The sequence below is a fragment of the Notechis scutatus genome, chromosome 2 (assembly GCF_049901735.1).
Source record: "Notechis scutatus isolate UNSWTSFEM ecotype Mainland chromosome 2, rNotScu1.2, whole genome shotgun sequence".
Lineage (NCBI taxonomy): Eukaryota > Metazoa > Chordata > Lepidosauria > Squamata > Elapidae > Notechis > Notechis scutatus.
The window spans coordinates 206967019-206984083 of record NC_142010.1 but is presented as its reverse complement, the minus strand read 5'-3'; the positions used below and the strand labels follow the sequence as shown (position 1 = coordinate 206984083).

Here is a 17065-nt window from a genome sequence, read left to right as displayed (position 1 = left end):
AATTTTTCCATTTCAGCCAACTCCATCAGCTTTTTCAACCATTCTTCTATAGTAGGAATCGAAGTGTCTTTCCATTTTTGCGCACACAGTAATCTTGCTGCTGTCAACATATATAGTAACAAAGTTCCAATTTTTTTTCTCCAATTCTTTTTCCATTAGATCCAAGAGGAAAAGTTTTGGTTCCATATTTATCTCCATTTTCAGGATTTTCTGTATTAAGATGAATCCCAGTCCAAATTTTTTTGTGCTTTATCACATGTCCACTATAAATGGTAAAAGGTCCCTTCTTTCTTTTTATACCTCCAACATATATTTGACATAGTTTTATACATCTCAGATAACTTATCTGGTGTTAAATATCAACAATACATCAACTTATAAAAATCCTCTTTAAGCCTATTATTATTATTATATTATTATAATATTATATCCAATGGAATTTGAAAAAAATGGGAATGAGCCATTTGGAGCCAGCCAGTTTTAAACGAGGAGTTTTGTCAAGGCAAAATGCACTAAACTAAAATAACACTCTATCTAGAAAGCCAATGTGACAAATGTGTTGCCTGCTGTAAAAATGTCTTAGTTTCTGTTCCATTCCACTTATAATATTAAATAGATATTGAAAAGCAACATAAATCCCTATTGTTTTGTCACAAAGGAAATTAAATCCTGCAGTGCAGCTGATGGACTTCTCACTGCTTCATTAAGTAGAAAACATTTAATACTAATTTGACAGGAGGAAAAAAAAACCTTCCTTGCAAAGTACATCAGGAAAAATATTACAAAAATGGAATTAAAAGGTTGTACATACTGCTGCACTGAAATTAATAGTTTATTTTCTCACTGCTATGATGTTGAGGAACCATTCATTCCCTACACCAGTAAAATCAATTCTACATCTTTCAGCCTGAGTTATGCAATGAATTGTTTAAAAACCTATTTATAATTCTGATGGAATCACAACCAATACTTGACTGGCAAATTAATGATTTGCTATATCTTCATACATTAAGGCTTCTCAGAGCATTGAATATACATAGAAGATACCTTGAAGCTAGGAGAAGTTGCCGCAAAGGATATATTATTAACATATTGAAATTGTCAGTGCAGAGTAGTGGCCTCTTTGTTGGAGTGTCAACATACACACACTCAAGCAAAAGAAACAGTTTTGTGTTTCCCCGTCATCTAGGCCACTTTGACCAGAGGTACTCAGCAATAACATTGAGGCCAGGCCTGACTTCAGCCCTATTGCCACTGCTACCACTCAACAAGGCTGCCTTGCACTGTTCACCAAGGTGTGCGAGCCTTGGGAATGAATGCTACATTTGCCTCTATGGCACAGCACTGGCCAGAATCTACTGTGTGCTACTCACCTTCAGCACTGTTCTCCTTCTGTTAGCAGGCTATGGTAGCTTAATGGAGACTGTTTCAAGACACACAAAGACCTTTGTTCCTGAAGCAACTTCAGAGAATGGCCTCAACTCAGTCTCTGCAAACCACATGAAACATACCCCGTTCTCGTGTGATTTTCAGAAGCTTTGGTGGCTTCATGGGAATTTCCCAGCAGCACATTAGGAGTTGAAGTCCACCTATTTTAAAGTTGCCAAGTTTGAAATACAGTGACCTAAACTATGGCTAGGCTACCCCACCCCACCATTGTAGAAAAACCAGCATTTTTTTTTACGGCGTTGCATTGGTTAACAAGACTTCAAGATCCAAGTGCTGATTATCACTTACAAAGCACTATAAACTGAAGCTGGAGGATACATCAGACATCATCTTTACAAAAGTACACTTGCCCATCTGGTCTAAATATTTCTAGAGGGCCTGCTACATATGCTACATGTAGGCAGTGGGCACTTCTTTGCAGCATCCCTCCATGCTTCCTTTGGTTTTACATTATATTCGTTACCTCCTTAAGGTGCTAAAATTACAGTATCCTTGTTGCTTTCTGTCTTTGCCCAAACTGATTGCGGATGCTCATCTTGGATGTGTCTGATTAGTTCTAGGGTTAGATTGTCAGTCAGATCCATACTTTCTGTGCTAAAAGACATGATCTATTATTCATTGACAGTCACCCAGGGTCACTTGGATAACTGTCTAAATTTGATAAATAAACAAATGATTTCAAGTTTGTTTGTCTGTCTGATACAAAGGAACTAATTTAAAACCTAATCTGTTCACAATCATGGCATTTCAACAGCAGGGTTGGGGTGGGGAATGGAAAAGAAAGCAAAAGAGCTAAAATGACGTTCTGTATTGCAGCCACGAGCTTCGTTACTCAAGATTGATTTAAGCGTCTAGTGTTATGATTTGAAGTCTTCTGTCTGGTCCGAAAAAATGAGCGGGAGGCAGCGCGACAGCTGATTGGCTACAATATCTGACAGCGCGCTATATAGAACGCTGTCAGACGCGATCAGCTGTCGTCTGTCAACCGCTGTGTTAGCGCGTGGTTTGACATTTACCCCTTGTTAGCTTTTAAATAAAAAGGTTACCCTGAATCTGCTGGCCTGTCTCAGTAATTCCCCCTTAAATATAATATCTATCTTTAGCAATTGGCAGCCTAGGATTTCAGGCTGACATTCTACGTCCAAAGGATGGCTTTCCCGCCTTTTAGTCAGCCTTCCCCTCCCGCCTAGCCTCCGAAGGGCTCAAGGGGTTAAAAGGCCGCTTGCACGGCGAGGAAATCCCACCTTCTGCGCCTCAGATTGGCTCAAGGAAGCCACCGGGAGGAGCAACATCCTCACCCAGCGGCCATTGGCCGCACAGGCTGCCGTTCGCGGCCTCTCCGAATCTCCCCCGCAAGGAAGGTTTGAAAGTTGGGCGGGTGGCAACCCTCGGTGAGTTGCGGGCGAGCGGGAGCGACTTCGCAGGGGCAGGAACGAAGCGGCTGTGGAGCCCTTGGGTTGAGATCTCGGTTGAGGCAAAAGCCAAGTTAAATACTATGGAAATAATGAAAGGGGGACAAAGAGGCAACGGCAGTGAAGGCTGCCACGGACTCTGCTCCTCTGCTTACCGATTCAGAAGGGAGGGGGGTAAAAAAACCTTTAATGGGGATGAAACGCGCGCGTGGGGCTGCGCTTTGCATTTCCTTGCGTTTCGGGAAAAGCTGCTTGGATTGTAACCATCCATGCGTTTTCTGATTGGTTCGAACAAATATTGATCGCCCGCAATGTGATTTACGTGAGCTCAATTGATTGACGTGTCGCTGAATCGCTTTCCGCTCCCAGCGACTACGTGGGGTTTTTCGCGAGAACTTGAGCAGAATTCCCACCAGTGACCCCGTCTGCCCCTCGCGGAATCCCGTTGGCAATTCATTCGGCCGTCTTTTCTCTCCCCCTCTAGAAATCGCATTTCCCTCCCCTCCCTCTAGATTTTCCTTCCCGTGACAGTTGCGTTTCTCCTTTCCTACAGGCTGGGGGGGAGGGGACGAGTTATTCCACGCAGACTCGTGATGCAAAAATTTCCACGCCGGTCTGTCCCTGCGTTCTCCAGGCGCTAGACCTGAGCATCAGCGAGCCTCCGCAAATAAGGAGCCCGTGGAAGGACTCCAGCTTGTGTTATTTCCCCACCGTGGAATAGGATGGAAAGCCGGGCTTGCATAGGAAGGGGCAGGGGGAAGAGGACAGTTGTGACGGCGCGCTTCCCTTTAAAGGAACGGCGGGAAAACTTTGAGGGGGAAAAAGAGTGGCAGGTTAACGGCACATTAATGGCTGGGATATAGGAAGGGTCATTAATTTGCCTGGCTGCTTATACTTCCATCACCCTCCCCGACCCCTCAAGTCCAAATGCCCGAGTCTTCCTCCAGGGCAGAAGCTAGAAAGGAGTTTTGCGCCTCTCTCGCGCAGGCGCTGTCCGGGGATAGTAGCGCGCGGGAAAGAAACGCTGCAGAGCAGCTTTCCCGCCCCTGGGCGAAATAAAGCGCGCTTCGCTTCCAGGAAAGAGCCCCGTGCAAAGGCTTCGTGGCGTCTTAACGGGGTCATCCTGCTGACGCTCCCCGCCTGGCTGTTCTTTTGGTACCATGATGGTTGGAAAGGCCGGCTGAGGTGGAGTTCTTTGAGTGTCCTCTGCTAAAAGAAATGCTTTATTGAGGAAACCTCTTCCCTCTGCGCGCTTTGGCTGAATGCGGGCCGCCGCTGTGGGAATGATGCGAGTTAAGCCTCGCGAGAGCGGATCTTCCAGCCCAGGGGTCTCCAACCTTGTCCACTTTTAAGACTTGTGGACTTCAGCTCCCAAAGCAAAGCTGGCTGAGGAACTCTGGGAGTTGAAGTCCACAAGTCTTAAAGTGGACAAGGTTGGAGACCCCTGTTCCAGCCCATGGAGCTTGCACGGCGGCGGTCCGAACTCGGCTAAAACGCTCGGCTGGGTGAGGGAAGGGCGACATGCAGAGGGGCAATGCAGGTGGCGTAAGCCTCGTGCTTCCTGGTTGCCTCCCGCACACCGCCCCCTCGCCCAGCAGCTGCGGAGAATCCGAGCAGGGGACGAGGTGCGGGCTGGCGGGGAGCCGAGGGGTGACGGCTCTGCCCTGGCTGGCTCACCTTTCCCTCCTCTGCCACCAGCCGCGGGAGAAAGGTAAGTTTTACAGCCTAGCCCAGAGCTGCTGGCGGGGTGGGCGCTTGAAGTTCCCAGCCCTTTCCTTTCCCCAAAAGAGGGAGGGGAGGAAGTCCCGCCCGCAGCCCCTTTGTTTGACCTGGAACCTCGCCTGCCGGCTTTTCCAGGCAACGCGGGACCGTGTGCGAACGGACAATCGCACCCCGGTCCCCACTGGGACTCTGGCCGGGAAGTAAGTTAACGAGCGACGATCAGTGTCTTCACTTAAAAACTGACAATATAGCCTGAATTTGGGTGTTGCTTACTTTGCTCTGAATTGAAGATTACTTGCTTTATCTCATATAAAGAAATAGCTGTTATTTAAATACCATGCATGAATATTCCCAATTTCCACATTTTGGATTTCATTCCACAGCAAAGCATCTGCCAGGCTTCAAAGGGGACAGTCTTTTCTGCAGGTAAGACAGGTGCAAAATTCAGCAATAAACTGCGCTGTAAAATGAAAATTTGGACCTAGCTCTAGTCCAGCAATTTAAAGTTGATATGTTCTTATCATGAGGTCAAAGCCTCACTCTTACTCCTGAAAATAGATGGCTTGATCTTAACTTACAGAGATGATGAAAAAGAAAATATCCCATTTATTCAGGCGTCTTTTCTCTTATTTTGCAACAAAACAAAGTCAACTTGGTTCAAAGTCTTGTACTATACAGTGTATAGGAAAGCTACAACCATCAATAGTTAATCTTGAGGATTGTATACAGTATTACCACAAACAAAATAACAGCTGCTAAACAATGAAAGCAAGTGGATGTTATTACACATATGTCTGATTTGCAACCTACCCAGAAGCTTCACTTTGCACAATATGGTAAGAGAATGCTAGGAAATATATTTAATAGCAAGCAATCTGATTTAGTAGGATATGTACTTGTTCAAAGCATCCTCAACCAGGATGCTTGCATCAAAACAGGATGAGTGGGGAGAAGTCATTGTCTCCTCCTCGTACAACTTTTCTCTACAGTACTTGGTTCCAGAGCTAAGCAATTTGCTGCTATATATTATTGTGAATAGAGTCACTATATGGGATGTGCTGTCCTTTCTGCCAGAAAAATCCCATTCAATTCTTACAAATTGTGTACTCCACACAATTCCAAGTGGCTTACAATGCTAAGATTACAATTATATACAACCACTTCTAGCCAAAATGCAACAGTGTGTATAAATAACTTCTGTCCATCCAAGTAAGTTTAACCAAGCTGATAAAAATCATCCATCAAACAACTGACTGAAAGACAGACTTTGGGCTGTTTCCTGGTTTGATGCAAAAATGGAAGATATTAATAAAATATAATGCACAAAGGTTTTTATATCTTTATCTTTAAATCTTTATTCCTTATTCAACTTCATTATATTCAAGGCACTGTTAAAATTTAAGAGTTTAAATCATGCTTGTTGATGCTACACAGGTCTGCATGTGGTCAGCATCTAGATGTGGGGCTGTTAATGTTGCTAAACAATTCCTTCATGTGATAATACTTGCTAGGACTAGTACATCTGTGGTTCAGCAACAATTTCCACAAAAAATATAAGTCTGCTGGTTCCTCCTACTAGCAATAGAAGAGTTAGAGGATAGGGGCCTGAGGGAAAGGACAATCTTTTTTTATTTTCCATGCTACCTCAGTGAGGCATGGGAGGAATTCCAAGCAGCAGCAAAACTGAACTATTCAATTCAACTTGGTGGTCACGTGACTGGGTGGGTGGTTTGGTGGTCACGTGACTGGGTGGGCGTGACCAGGTAGCCATGTGACCGGCAAACCAAATACAAGTGGTCCTTGCTTAATGGCCAGTTGCTTAGTAAGTGTTCTAATTTATGACTGACCTCCCCAGAGCTACTTGACCTGTTTTTGGACTTTTGACAGCCATGCTGTCAAATGCAGAAATAGCTGTCATTTCAATACCATGCATGAATATTCCCAATTTCCACATTTTGGATTTCATTCTACAGCAAAGCATCTGCCAAGTTTTAAAGGGGACAATCTTTCCTGCAGGTAAGACAGGTTCAAAATTCAGCAGTAAATTGCACTGTAAATGAAAATTTTAAACATTTATTTAATCAATCTAGTAATGAAAGCACTGTATATTTCATAAAACAAATATCAGTTTTACCATGTGATTTTTTTTTTATTTCCTCCAAGCTTTCATTTGTTACATCATAAATGATATGATTTCATATCTAAATTAAAAGCAGTTTGGCTTTCCTAATTTTGTTTCATTGTCATCTATCTTAGCATTAGCAGAAAGAATTTCCACTTGTGCAAGATAAAATACTTGGCATTGAGCTGTATAATTATCTATGCCATATTTAATAAGATTCCAGAAGATTCCAGAAGCTGTCAAGACAAAGTCTGTCTGGAAGGACTGGAACAAGGAATTACAGTGGGGAGAAAATAAGAGTTTTTAAATTGGGGGTCCTGTTTTGCAATCATCATTAGATACATTATTGATTTATTATTTTTAAATAAAGATGTAATCATATTGGTTAACATAATTATTGGTATTAAATATAAAATTATGTGGATTGTTCTGTTTTGTATGCCATAAGATTTTTAATATTGCCGGTATTTGAAAGGATATATGTAACCTGGTCTTACTGTGTGATGCCATTTCCTCCCCTATGACTGATTGTCCACTTAGGGAAAAAATGCTCAGTGAATTCCCAGGGGTCTAGACTGGAATGTGAAGTCCAAAAACAGCTTAGTGGCAAACAGTTTCTATAATGTTGCCAAGAAAACTATATGGATATGTCCAAATAGTCCAGGTGTTGAGTTTGACTAAAGATAATTAACTCAGAGAATACATTCTAAAATGTATTAGTTTGATATATTGGTTAAATGCTTTAATTGTCCATTCTCTAGATTTCCTCAGCCCAGATCTGATATTTCTAAATATACGGACCATAACTGATGTTCGCTGATGTATTGCCTTTAAAACTATTAACATAAGTTACTGACTAAAGTGTTACAATTCAGACACTAATCCAAAGTTCGTTCAATATAATAAAGTTAATCCGTTCCATGTTAGAAATGCTGCTTACTGAGTCTGAAGAATGTAACAAATACCCCATGCCTAAGCTCTGCAGGGTTTCCTGCTTCTAAAAGTAGAGAACAACAAGAGTTCGCCTGGGAGGTTCTGAGGTAGGAGGAGCAAGACTCTACATTGTTCTCTCCCAGAAAGGCTAAAGTAACTTGAGCAGAATGACAATTATCAAGAACACCTCAGTCAGTAGTGGGCTCTGTAATATTGGGAGGAGGACGATATTCACATCTGTAGCAGCATAAATATTAAGAAAACAAAATAAACTAGAAAGTAATTTTTCACTTCAAAGGCATAGGTCACATGGCCATTCGCATCCATAATTTATGTTAACTATTAAGAACTGATGTGCCAAGTACTTTATGGGTCATTTTTCAGCTGCTTTTACAGCATGAACAGAAACCTGTTGTTTCACCTTGAACTTCTCTGAGTACTGTCAGAAGAATCTTTGCCAGCTGATTTCCTTTTTAAAAAATCCTTTTCAAGACATAAGTTTAGTCTTCTTACTTCCTCGAAATGGATTCATTAAGGGAGTAGATTGTCCTGCTTGGCTTTGTGTAAAATATGCAAGATATTAGTAAAAGTTGGGCCCAAGGAGCTATATGGTATGAGAGCAGACACTTTATATACAATTGGGAACTTTTACTTCTTAATTCCTATGCTTTAAAATAACAGATGACCTAAAATGTTTCATTATCTGAGTTACCCAAAGCATTTCAGTTATTTTTGTGCATTGGAGTGTGTGTGTGTGAAACTGGTCTTAAAGCTCCTTAGTAGCCCAGATGCCTTCCATTCTTCAATGCCATATACCCTACCCAAAATGTTCTCATTTCCTTTCTTGGTTTCACTTAGTTTGGATAGTACAAAAAATCTTTGATAGTCTCCTGGGAAGGGGTAGACTGATGTTTGAGTGGCATGCATAGTATGAGTGAAATCATTGTTTTTCTTGGCCTGTTGGGAAGTATGCAGGTATATTAAATAATTCAAATAAATGGAAAAGGGGATTTGCTCATTAATTTTCATGTGTCTGTAATGCCAAGATTTCATTAATTGTAAAAGCCCTTTAAGCCGTTTTCTTTTTATTATTTTGTAAACTAAGAAACTACCATGCAGTAAATTGGCAGGCACAACCCCCAGCTTTCTCTGAAAAACATGCAGGTCTCAATTATATTTGTTCACTAATCTGTTAAAATTATCTTTGTAGGGGTCATCTTATATTATCTTGATCTATGCAGAATTACTAACATTACTTACTGAATGTATATTTAACATTTGGGGACCAAGAGGTCTGCAAAATAGTATCAAAGTTGGGTGTAGAACATTTTGATAAGAAACCTACTCTGTCTTCATTAGCTGTACCGGTGAGAAGTGGGAGAAACTTAAATGAAAGATATTTATGAAAAGTCCTACTGTCTTGCCAATCTTTAAATACCTTGAGTATGTAATGAACAGGGATCGTGTTTATAAGCTAACCAGCATGCACCAAATGGTAGTACTTGGAATTATTATACCACTTTTGTGTAAAATGTCCAGCTGAATTAGTTAAAGAGTAGGGTGGGATCTTGGACTATATTTCATTGGAGGGAGGGAGGGAGTTATCCCTTCTTTGCAAGAATTATATTTAATTTATGGTCAAATTCTGATGCTGACATAGTTATACGGAATACTTGAATATGCATATTACATGGACATTATTTATTTTATTTTAAAAGCTTTTGGATTTGTGAATGCTGAGAATTAACAGTGTTTCTCTTGTTCCAAACATGTGGTTTCTGGATGAAGTATTGCAGCTCAAGGATGTCCTTAGTTTAAAAGTTGAATTCTAACTGCATTTGTTTCTTGCTGTTACGGGTTTTGCATGCCAGTGCATGTTTCCGTAATCTTTGATATCTATTTTGCTTTTTTGTCCTTGTCACAAAATATTATTTAGCAAACAAAAACAAAAGGACAAGTGCAGTAAAGTAGTGGTGCATTCTGATGTATGGATTGCATTTTATTCCCTCCTTACTTTTGATAGACAAAGCAATTCCATTTTAGGAGCTACTATGATAATGCATCTCACAAAAACTACACAAATTTTTAATTCAGTATCTCGTAATGTCATAAAAGTTATTAATAGTTGCTAAGAGAAAGGCTTTTTTCATTTGTTCCTCCTCCCCCCCCCCCTTTTTAAAAAATTCCGTTAAGGTGACAGGATGGTTGAAGATAGTGGAGTCTCTAACTCAAGCATTGAGTTTTGGCTGAACAAAACTCTTGAGTGGGATCAGATCACTACTTTAGAATCTCAGCAAGATGTCTGCCTTCACTTGCCTGAATTACAGGAATTTCTCCTGCAGATTTATGGAGCTTTGAAACATATGGTAAGTGAATTAACTGAAAGAATGAACTGTTTTGAAGACTGCTACAGAAACATTCTGCACCCCACATTTTGACAAGATAAAAAGCTAACAGTAGCAGAGAGCCTTGTAGTAGTGACCTAATGTATTGCTGGATCATAGAAGCAAATTGGGGAAACAGCCATAGATAATGCAAACAGGAATGTGTTTCCTGTGCTCCTGATTTATTATAAAATGAACCTTTTCTTTTTGATTGGCTATATTCTCACATGAGATTTCCTATCCAATGCAGCAAGCTTTTTAAAATACTTTAAACAAGTATTCAGTTCTCATTCTTATACCATATATTTCATTAGGTACAGATCCTTAACTTATAATCCTAAAATTATAAGTGATCTCTTAAACCATGAAGTCTGCTGACCTATAAACTTCATTGGTATTGCTTGCAAAATGTTTTCAGATCACCATTATGTAATCACAGGCAAATATCTAGTTTGCTTCTATTATTCTCTATTCTCTATTATTAGTCATAATAATTTGTAGAAGGCAAATTGCAAGTAATTAGCATATTGTTATATGTTGTGTGCAATAAAATATATTTTGTTGATAATGGCAGTTAGCCTATAAAATTAGTATAACTAGTCAGGAAAGCATTTTTGATCAAATAATAAGTGGCAGATTAGCTACTGAAAAGTTTATTTTGTTAGCAGTTGCCTATGTTTCTGAGGACATAACTTTTTCCCTTGAAATTTCTAATTGTACTGATTTACTTATGAAACTTGGCTTCAGATGGACCTCCTGTATTGGACTCCATAATGTCTAGGGTTTGTTCCAAATGTAGATCAAATCTGAAGAATTTATTGTAGTGAGAAGGATGATTATCTTTACTGTTACTTGCATATTGTCTTGGTTTACTGCCATTTTAAAAGCTATTTTAATATCAGTAATTAAAGCTACAAAAAAGAGAAGATGGAAATGCCTGATTGTGTAAGAATGTTTATTAACTGTACCATGATTTACTTTTATAGCAAAGCTTCTTTCCATTTGGTTAATTTTTCTTTAGGTTTTGTAGGTATAGTGTCTGTTAAATTTCAGGTTGCAACTCATATGAAATGTAGTAAATAGTAATTGAAATATTAAGATTTCTTTCTACTGTGGTTGAGCTCAGTCCTTTTCATAATATATAGAATGATGTAATCAGTATGACTTTTCAGTAATTTGTTTTATTATTCACTTACATCTTGAAAGTTAAGAAAAACCAACAAAAAATAGTTTTCTTAGTATATTTTTCTGTATTTTTTCATTTCCCCCCCCTCTCTTTGAAGGAGATAGGAAGTGTCTAAATTTCATATATAAAATAAGTAAATAATAATTAATTAGAACGTCTTCTAAAAAAGCATTGTGTTGATCCACAAAAAGTTGGATTGGGTGGAAAGATGTTAAAATATTTTAAACCTCAGTTTATAACTGTAATGTTTTCTTTTTGCTGTGTTGATTTCTATTTTTCAGTTGTATCTCTGTAAGAACAATTGAGTAGACTAGTGGTGTGGTGACTATAGTGTGTAAGGCAGTAGTGTGAACAGCTGTGATTGCATGTGCACAGCTCCAAGTGTGAGGTGTGAGTGTGGAGGAAAGTATTTGGTATGGTGGTCCGGGAATCAGGCCTAAGGCTTGAGGGTACCCAGTGGGAGTGGGAAAAAGCCTGTGGGACACCCAAGGGGGCAGGAAGCAGAAAAAGTGGGGGAGACTGGGGCAGGCAAGCCTGTGCTAGGCCTCCAAGGGCTGCCCTGCCCCGTGTTCCACCTAATGACCTGCATGTTTGTTTAACAATTTATTGGGGAGAGTGAGGATGGGGAGGATTGCTAAATGAGATGCTTCACTTAACAGCCGTTGTGATAAATGACCATAATGAGCAGACTCCATTACTGTATCTCGAGGACTATCTGTACATTTAGGCAGCACTTACTTGTTCCAAAGATACTCTGGCCTTAATTTCCATTTTGCCAATCCCCTACTGTTGTGGACAGCAAATATGTTTTGGCACCCATTAATTTCAAGTCTAAGCATCCTCTTTAATTTCAGAGCTCAACAACTGCAGTCCAAACATTTCCATTAATTGGTCAGTTATTGGGAAGACTTTGTTGGAATCCTTTTGTCATTGGTTACGGTGAGTGTTTATAATGGTTTCTTAAAATAATTGATCATTAAGGGAGTGTTTATTAAAATTACACTTTCAATGTAAGCATCAGACAGTGGTCCATCTAGCATAACTATAGACATTCACTGGCCTCAAGATTACAGACAAGGGTTTGACAAAGAAACATATAGACTTGAAACCAGAGATTTTTTTATTGGGAATTTTACCTGATACATACAGTAAAGATTTAAAATATTTGATTGTAAATGTATTAACAGCGGCTAGGATTGTATTTGCTAAAAATTGGAAAAATGAGAAAATACCATTACAGGAAGAAATTATTAAGAAAATATTGGAATGTGCTGAAATGAGTAGATTGACATTTGAAATTAGAGAACAAGAGGATAAACAATTTTATAAAATCTGGGACCTTTTCTATCAATGGTTAGATAATAAAATACAATAATAGAATACTTAGAATTTTAGAAAATAATGAATATATAAAGATGTATTTCTTTTTTTGTTATTATATTTACAAAATGTTTTTAGGATAGATTTGGGGACGATTATATGAATTGTTATATAATAAACTAAGTAAATTATAGTTATCTCGCAAAGTATGAATGAACAAAATTATAATCAAATGACTGATTGATAGTGATACTAGGGTATTCAATTTTTGATTGATAATATGAGTTATTATGCAATGTAACTGTAATTGAGACTATGAAATGGATGCACAAAAAATTTGTAAACCAACCGACACACTGCTTGTATATTTATGAAAGAAAGTTGGATGTTTTTATGTTTTGTTTGTCTCTAAAAACCAATAAAACTTGTTTTTTTTTTTAAAAAAAAGATTACAGACAAGGGTTTTGTAATGAAAGCAACGGTTGCCCGAAATAATAAAAAATTACATCAATTAATAGTATCAAATACTTTGTAATAAAATTAAAAGAAAAGAGGTAAAAGACAAAGTTGGACATTACTAAATGTTAATTTATAAAATTTGTTCACTAATATTAAAAATAGAATTTAGCATTATAGAGCTGGAGTTTCTAGCAAGCATCTGCAGATGCATCTGCAAAATTCCAAAATAAAAATGATGGCAAATCTTCAAGACAAAACTGAATCCTTAAAATAAGATTTTGAGAGTTCATTTCAGAATCTTCAGGTCTCTTGGGTTTTACCATTTTTGTGGATACCCCATGCATAAATTCTTACTGTATGAAAAGGCTGGGGCGCATCTCTGGAAGTGCAAGGTTCAGTGTCTTTGTAGGAGGAGAATTTATAGCAGAACCATTCTATTCCAGCCAATTCATTCTTTGGCAGGAATTCCAGAGGCAGGTTGTCTTGGCTTTATCATTTCTCACGTTGACTACTGCAATGCACTCTGTATGTAACAACCTTTGTAGGCTCCCCTATTAGATGCAAAATGCAACAATTTACCAGTGCCTTATGTCTATGGAGATTCTCAGTCATCCAGGTCATGGCTGTCTAAAAGCTGCTTTTTCAAGAGGTAACTGGACTTTCTGTTTTTTCTTTGAAGATGTTTCGCTTCTCATCCAACAAGCTTCTTCAGCTCTTTCCCACCATCCAGTCAGAACTGAAGAAGCTTCTTGGATGAGAAGTGAAATGTCTTCAAAAAAAAAACACCAAAAAAACCCACACCAGAAAGTCCAGTTGCCTCTTGAAAAAGCGCCTTTGGAACTACCAGTGCCATGGTTTTGAGAGTTCTGCAGTAGTTACCAGTACGTTTCCAGGTTTAACTCAAAATACTGGTTGTAACATGTAAAGTCCTTTTTATCTTGGCATTTACCAGTATGTGCCCCAAGAACTGCTTATTCTAGGTAGAAGTGACTCACCTAGTATATTCAGCCATATTAGTTTAGAGCATCACTTCCAAATGAGAACAGAAAAGCCAGAACATGCTGCTTCTCACTAAATGCTGTATTACACTACATTATGGAAATACCCTTGTTGCAGCAGATCAGGACACAAGACCACGAAGGGTAGGAGAATACAGGTTTATTTGCGCAAAAGGTTCAGAGCATTAGCATGGCAAATTCTGAACCCCCGGCTATCCCTGAGGGGGTTACTTTTATACAGCTCCCAGTCTCAGCGTACTACAAAAGGGGAAGTAAGTCTACTTAGTCATTCGTTCTTATTCTTCTGTTTCTTCTGTTATTTTCCATACCCACCCTTGCTTACAGGAACATGTCTAGTTCTTAGGTTCAGCCGTTTAGTGGTTTTCACAATATCGTATTAAGCAACTTCTATAATATTTGCGATATAAGCTAAGAAACTTCTGTTAATTATAAGAATACTTTTCTGGTAACTTTCCATTCTGCTTCACCCTCATTCCCACAGATTCAAATGGCCTCATTCACCACCCCAGATAATTTGTCAAACGGCCTTGAAGACAAAATCCTTTCACATAGTTTTAAAATGGATGTTAAGGAATGTTTATAGAATCCGAAATGTTATAAGAGCAGGAACACTATGTTTTATGGATTTATATACAGGCTCCTTGAGTTATGATGGCAATTGGGACTGGAATTTGTATCGCTAAACATTGTGTGCCTGACTAGGTCCTTTGTGAGGCTGTGCAAGGGACAGCAGGAGCTATAGGGAGAACCGGGCTGCACAGGGCAACAGGGGCTGGGGCTGTAGGGAGCCAGAAGGGCAGAGAAGAGGGAGAAATAGGGCAGGTAAGGGAGATGAAGTCATGTGGGTAGGCTGCCAATCACCCACATTTTGATCATGTGATTGCAAGGGGTGCAATGGCTATAATTTCAGGGACAGGGAGTAAGTATCAATCTCTCAGGGCCACCATAATTTTAAACAATCACTGAATAAATGACTATAACTTGAGAACTTCTTGTAATTTGTAGGTCATCTTCTGCAGTTTGTAATATAGTAATGATGTAAATACATAAACAAGCAGGATTGTTAACAAAAGTGGTCCTACTGTTTACACTATCAAAATCCTTTCACAAATGATACCATTGTAAGCAAGTAGTATCTAATACCGCAAAACCGTCTTAGGGTTTAAGTGGTTATTCATCCATATAGACTTTTAACATACAGTTTTATAGTTCTATTATAGTGTGGCAAGTTTTGAATGTTTGAGTTTGGACTATTTGAGAGGAATTCTTTATTAACAGAACAATTGTAATTAAAGGTTTCAGTACATCAACCTTTGAGTACTTTTGTCACATTGTTTTTTCTTTCACTGATATCGGTAGCAGGGAAAATGGACGAGTAAAATGGCTGCTCTTAATTTCACTCTATTGGAATGACAAAACAGTCGGTAGTGGTGAGAGGAAGTAATTATGAAAACAATATTCAGGGTTAATTTTTATGTTAGAAAAATAAAACAATGCAAAAATTTGAATTTAATGTCATAAAACTGTTCTATGTATATAAATACATTTTAAGTATAGTTTTATCAAGACAATAAGTTGCAAAAAAATAAGATGGCTTGATTCAGAACAAGTTAGATTGAAACAGATAGGATTTAAGTTTGTCACAATTAACTAGGTTCACATTGAATCAGCAAGGCAATCAATTAAGCCCATCTCCAAATACATTAAAATATGTTTTATATTAAGAAAAGGAAGAATGAAACAGTCTATATGTGATGAATGAAATGACTTTGAAAGAATGGAATAGAAGAAAAATAACCATAAAAATTTACTATGTCCTTGGTTTTTTGTTTTTGTTTATTAACATGAGCAAAAGATTCTTCTTGTCCTGCTTTGATTTTTTTAAAAAAATATCCTTATTTGGATTGGTATCCACAGATGAATGCCAGAAGATTCTGATATGCTGCTTATGTTGTCTGTACAGTGGTGAACCACAGAACCCTCTGGAATTGAAGGCCAACAGCTGGATACAAGTAAGCAAATGAATCCTCCCCTCAGCTGTTTTACATTAACTTAATTATTTAAAGGTGCAGCATCTACAGCATATAGACATTGTGTCATTTTTGGAAACCACTCTAGAGACATACTAGATTCACATTGTATTGAAATGTATTCTCCTTTAATTAAAGTACAAACTCTGCTGTCTCTCATTTTGAACATTAAAAAAGATGTGGTGTTTAAAACCAAAGTAATTGTAATCGCCCTTAATTGAATGGAGCCTAGATTCTGGCAACTTTAAGTAAAGAACAAAGTCCACAAATCAGCAAGCAAGAGAGTGCTATAAAAGCAAACTTTCAATTAGGGGAAAAATAAGGCAATCTGGATAGAAGCCCTTGTTTGTTTTGAAAACCATTTATATATGCTCTATAATTTTGCTTTTATTTTTGTTTAATCTTTCTAGCCTTGGGATAAGCTAATAGTATCCAAATTTTATTCACAGACGACTAAAGAAAACACTTGTCGGGCTCTGAGTGCGGCGTCGCTCACCTCTGAGCCTGCCACTTCACCAGCCGGGCTCAATGACTGGCTGAGAACACTTGTGTGCAACCTAATTTTTTTAGTTAGTTCTGAATTAAAATTAGTCTGCAGTTGCTTGAATTTTATATTGCACAATCTTTCATGTAAAGTCTGATGTCATTTTTTCCTAAATAACCCCCATTTTTAAAAGACAAACCTGCCTGATCAATTTATTCCACCATTAAGTAAAACAGATAGGCTCATATACAGAAACATTTTCTCTTTAGACAACTAGGTGCATACTTTATAATTAATATACTCTGGGGATCGTGATGGAATATTAGTTTATTTTGTGGAATAATACTAGAAATAAGTGAAGTTGAATCTGTTAATGCAGGTTCTGTTGAGATACTTATCAAAATTGGGGTCTGCTTTGAAGTATGAAAACTTGGTTGAATAATTCATAGTAGACTGATGCAGCTTCATTCCTTCTCATGAGCTCTGAAACTAAACAAATTTCTATTAAGCATGGTTTGCATGTCACATTCTTTAATTTGTGTATA

At 38.4% G+C, this 17065-nt stretch overlaps 1 protein-coding gene across 9 annotated transcripts in view; it reads left to right on the top strand.

Moving 5' to 3' along the window:
• The first annotated feature begins 2734 nt into the window (after positions 1-2734).
• FANCC (FA complementation group C) overlaps positions 2735-17065 on the top strand; it is a 65059-nt gene continuing 50728 nt past the window's right edge. For 2 of the 9 annotated variants that reach the window (XM_087957917.1, XM_087957913.1), the window contains exons 1-6: positions 2735-2840; positions 4967-5009; positions 6557-6599; positions 9832-10004; positions 12063-12147; positions 15924-16018. In XM_087957917.1, the coding sequence (XP_087814043.1) occupies positions 9840-10004; positions 12063-12147; positions 15924-16018 (345 nt within the window). In that variant the 5' untranslated portion in view covers positions 2735-2840; positions 4967-5009; positions 6557-6599; positions 9832-9839. Of the gene's footprint in view, positions 2841-4192; positions 4573-4966; positions 5010-6556; positions 6600-9831; positions 10005-12062; positions 12148-15923; positions 16019-17065 lie in introns of those variants that run through there. The other 7 variants (XM_026674490.2, XM_087957914.1, XM_087957915.1 and 4 more) reach the window with 6 other exon arrangements.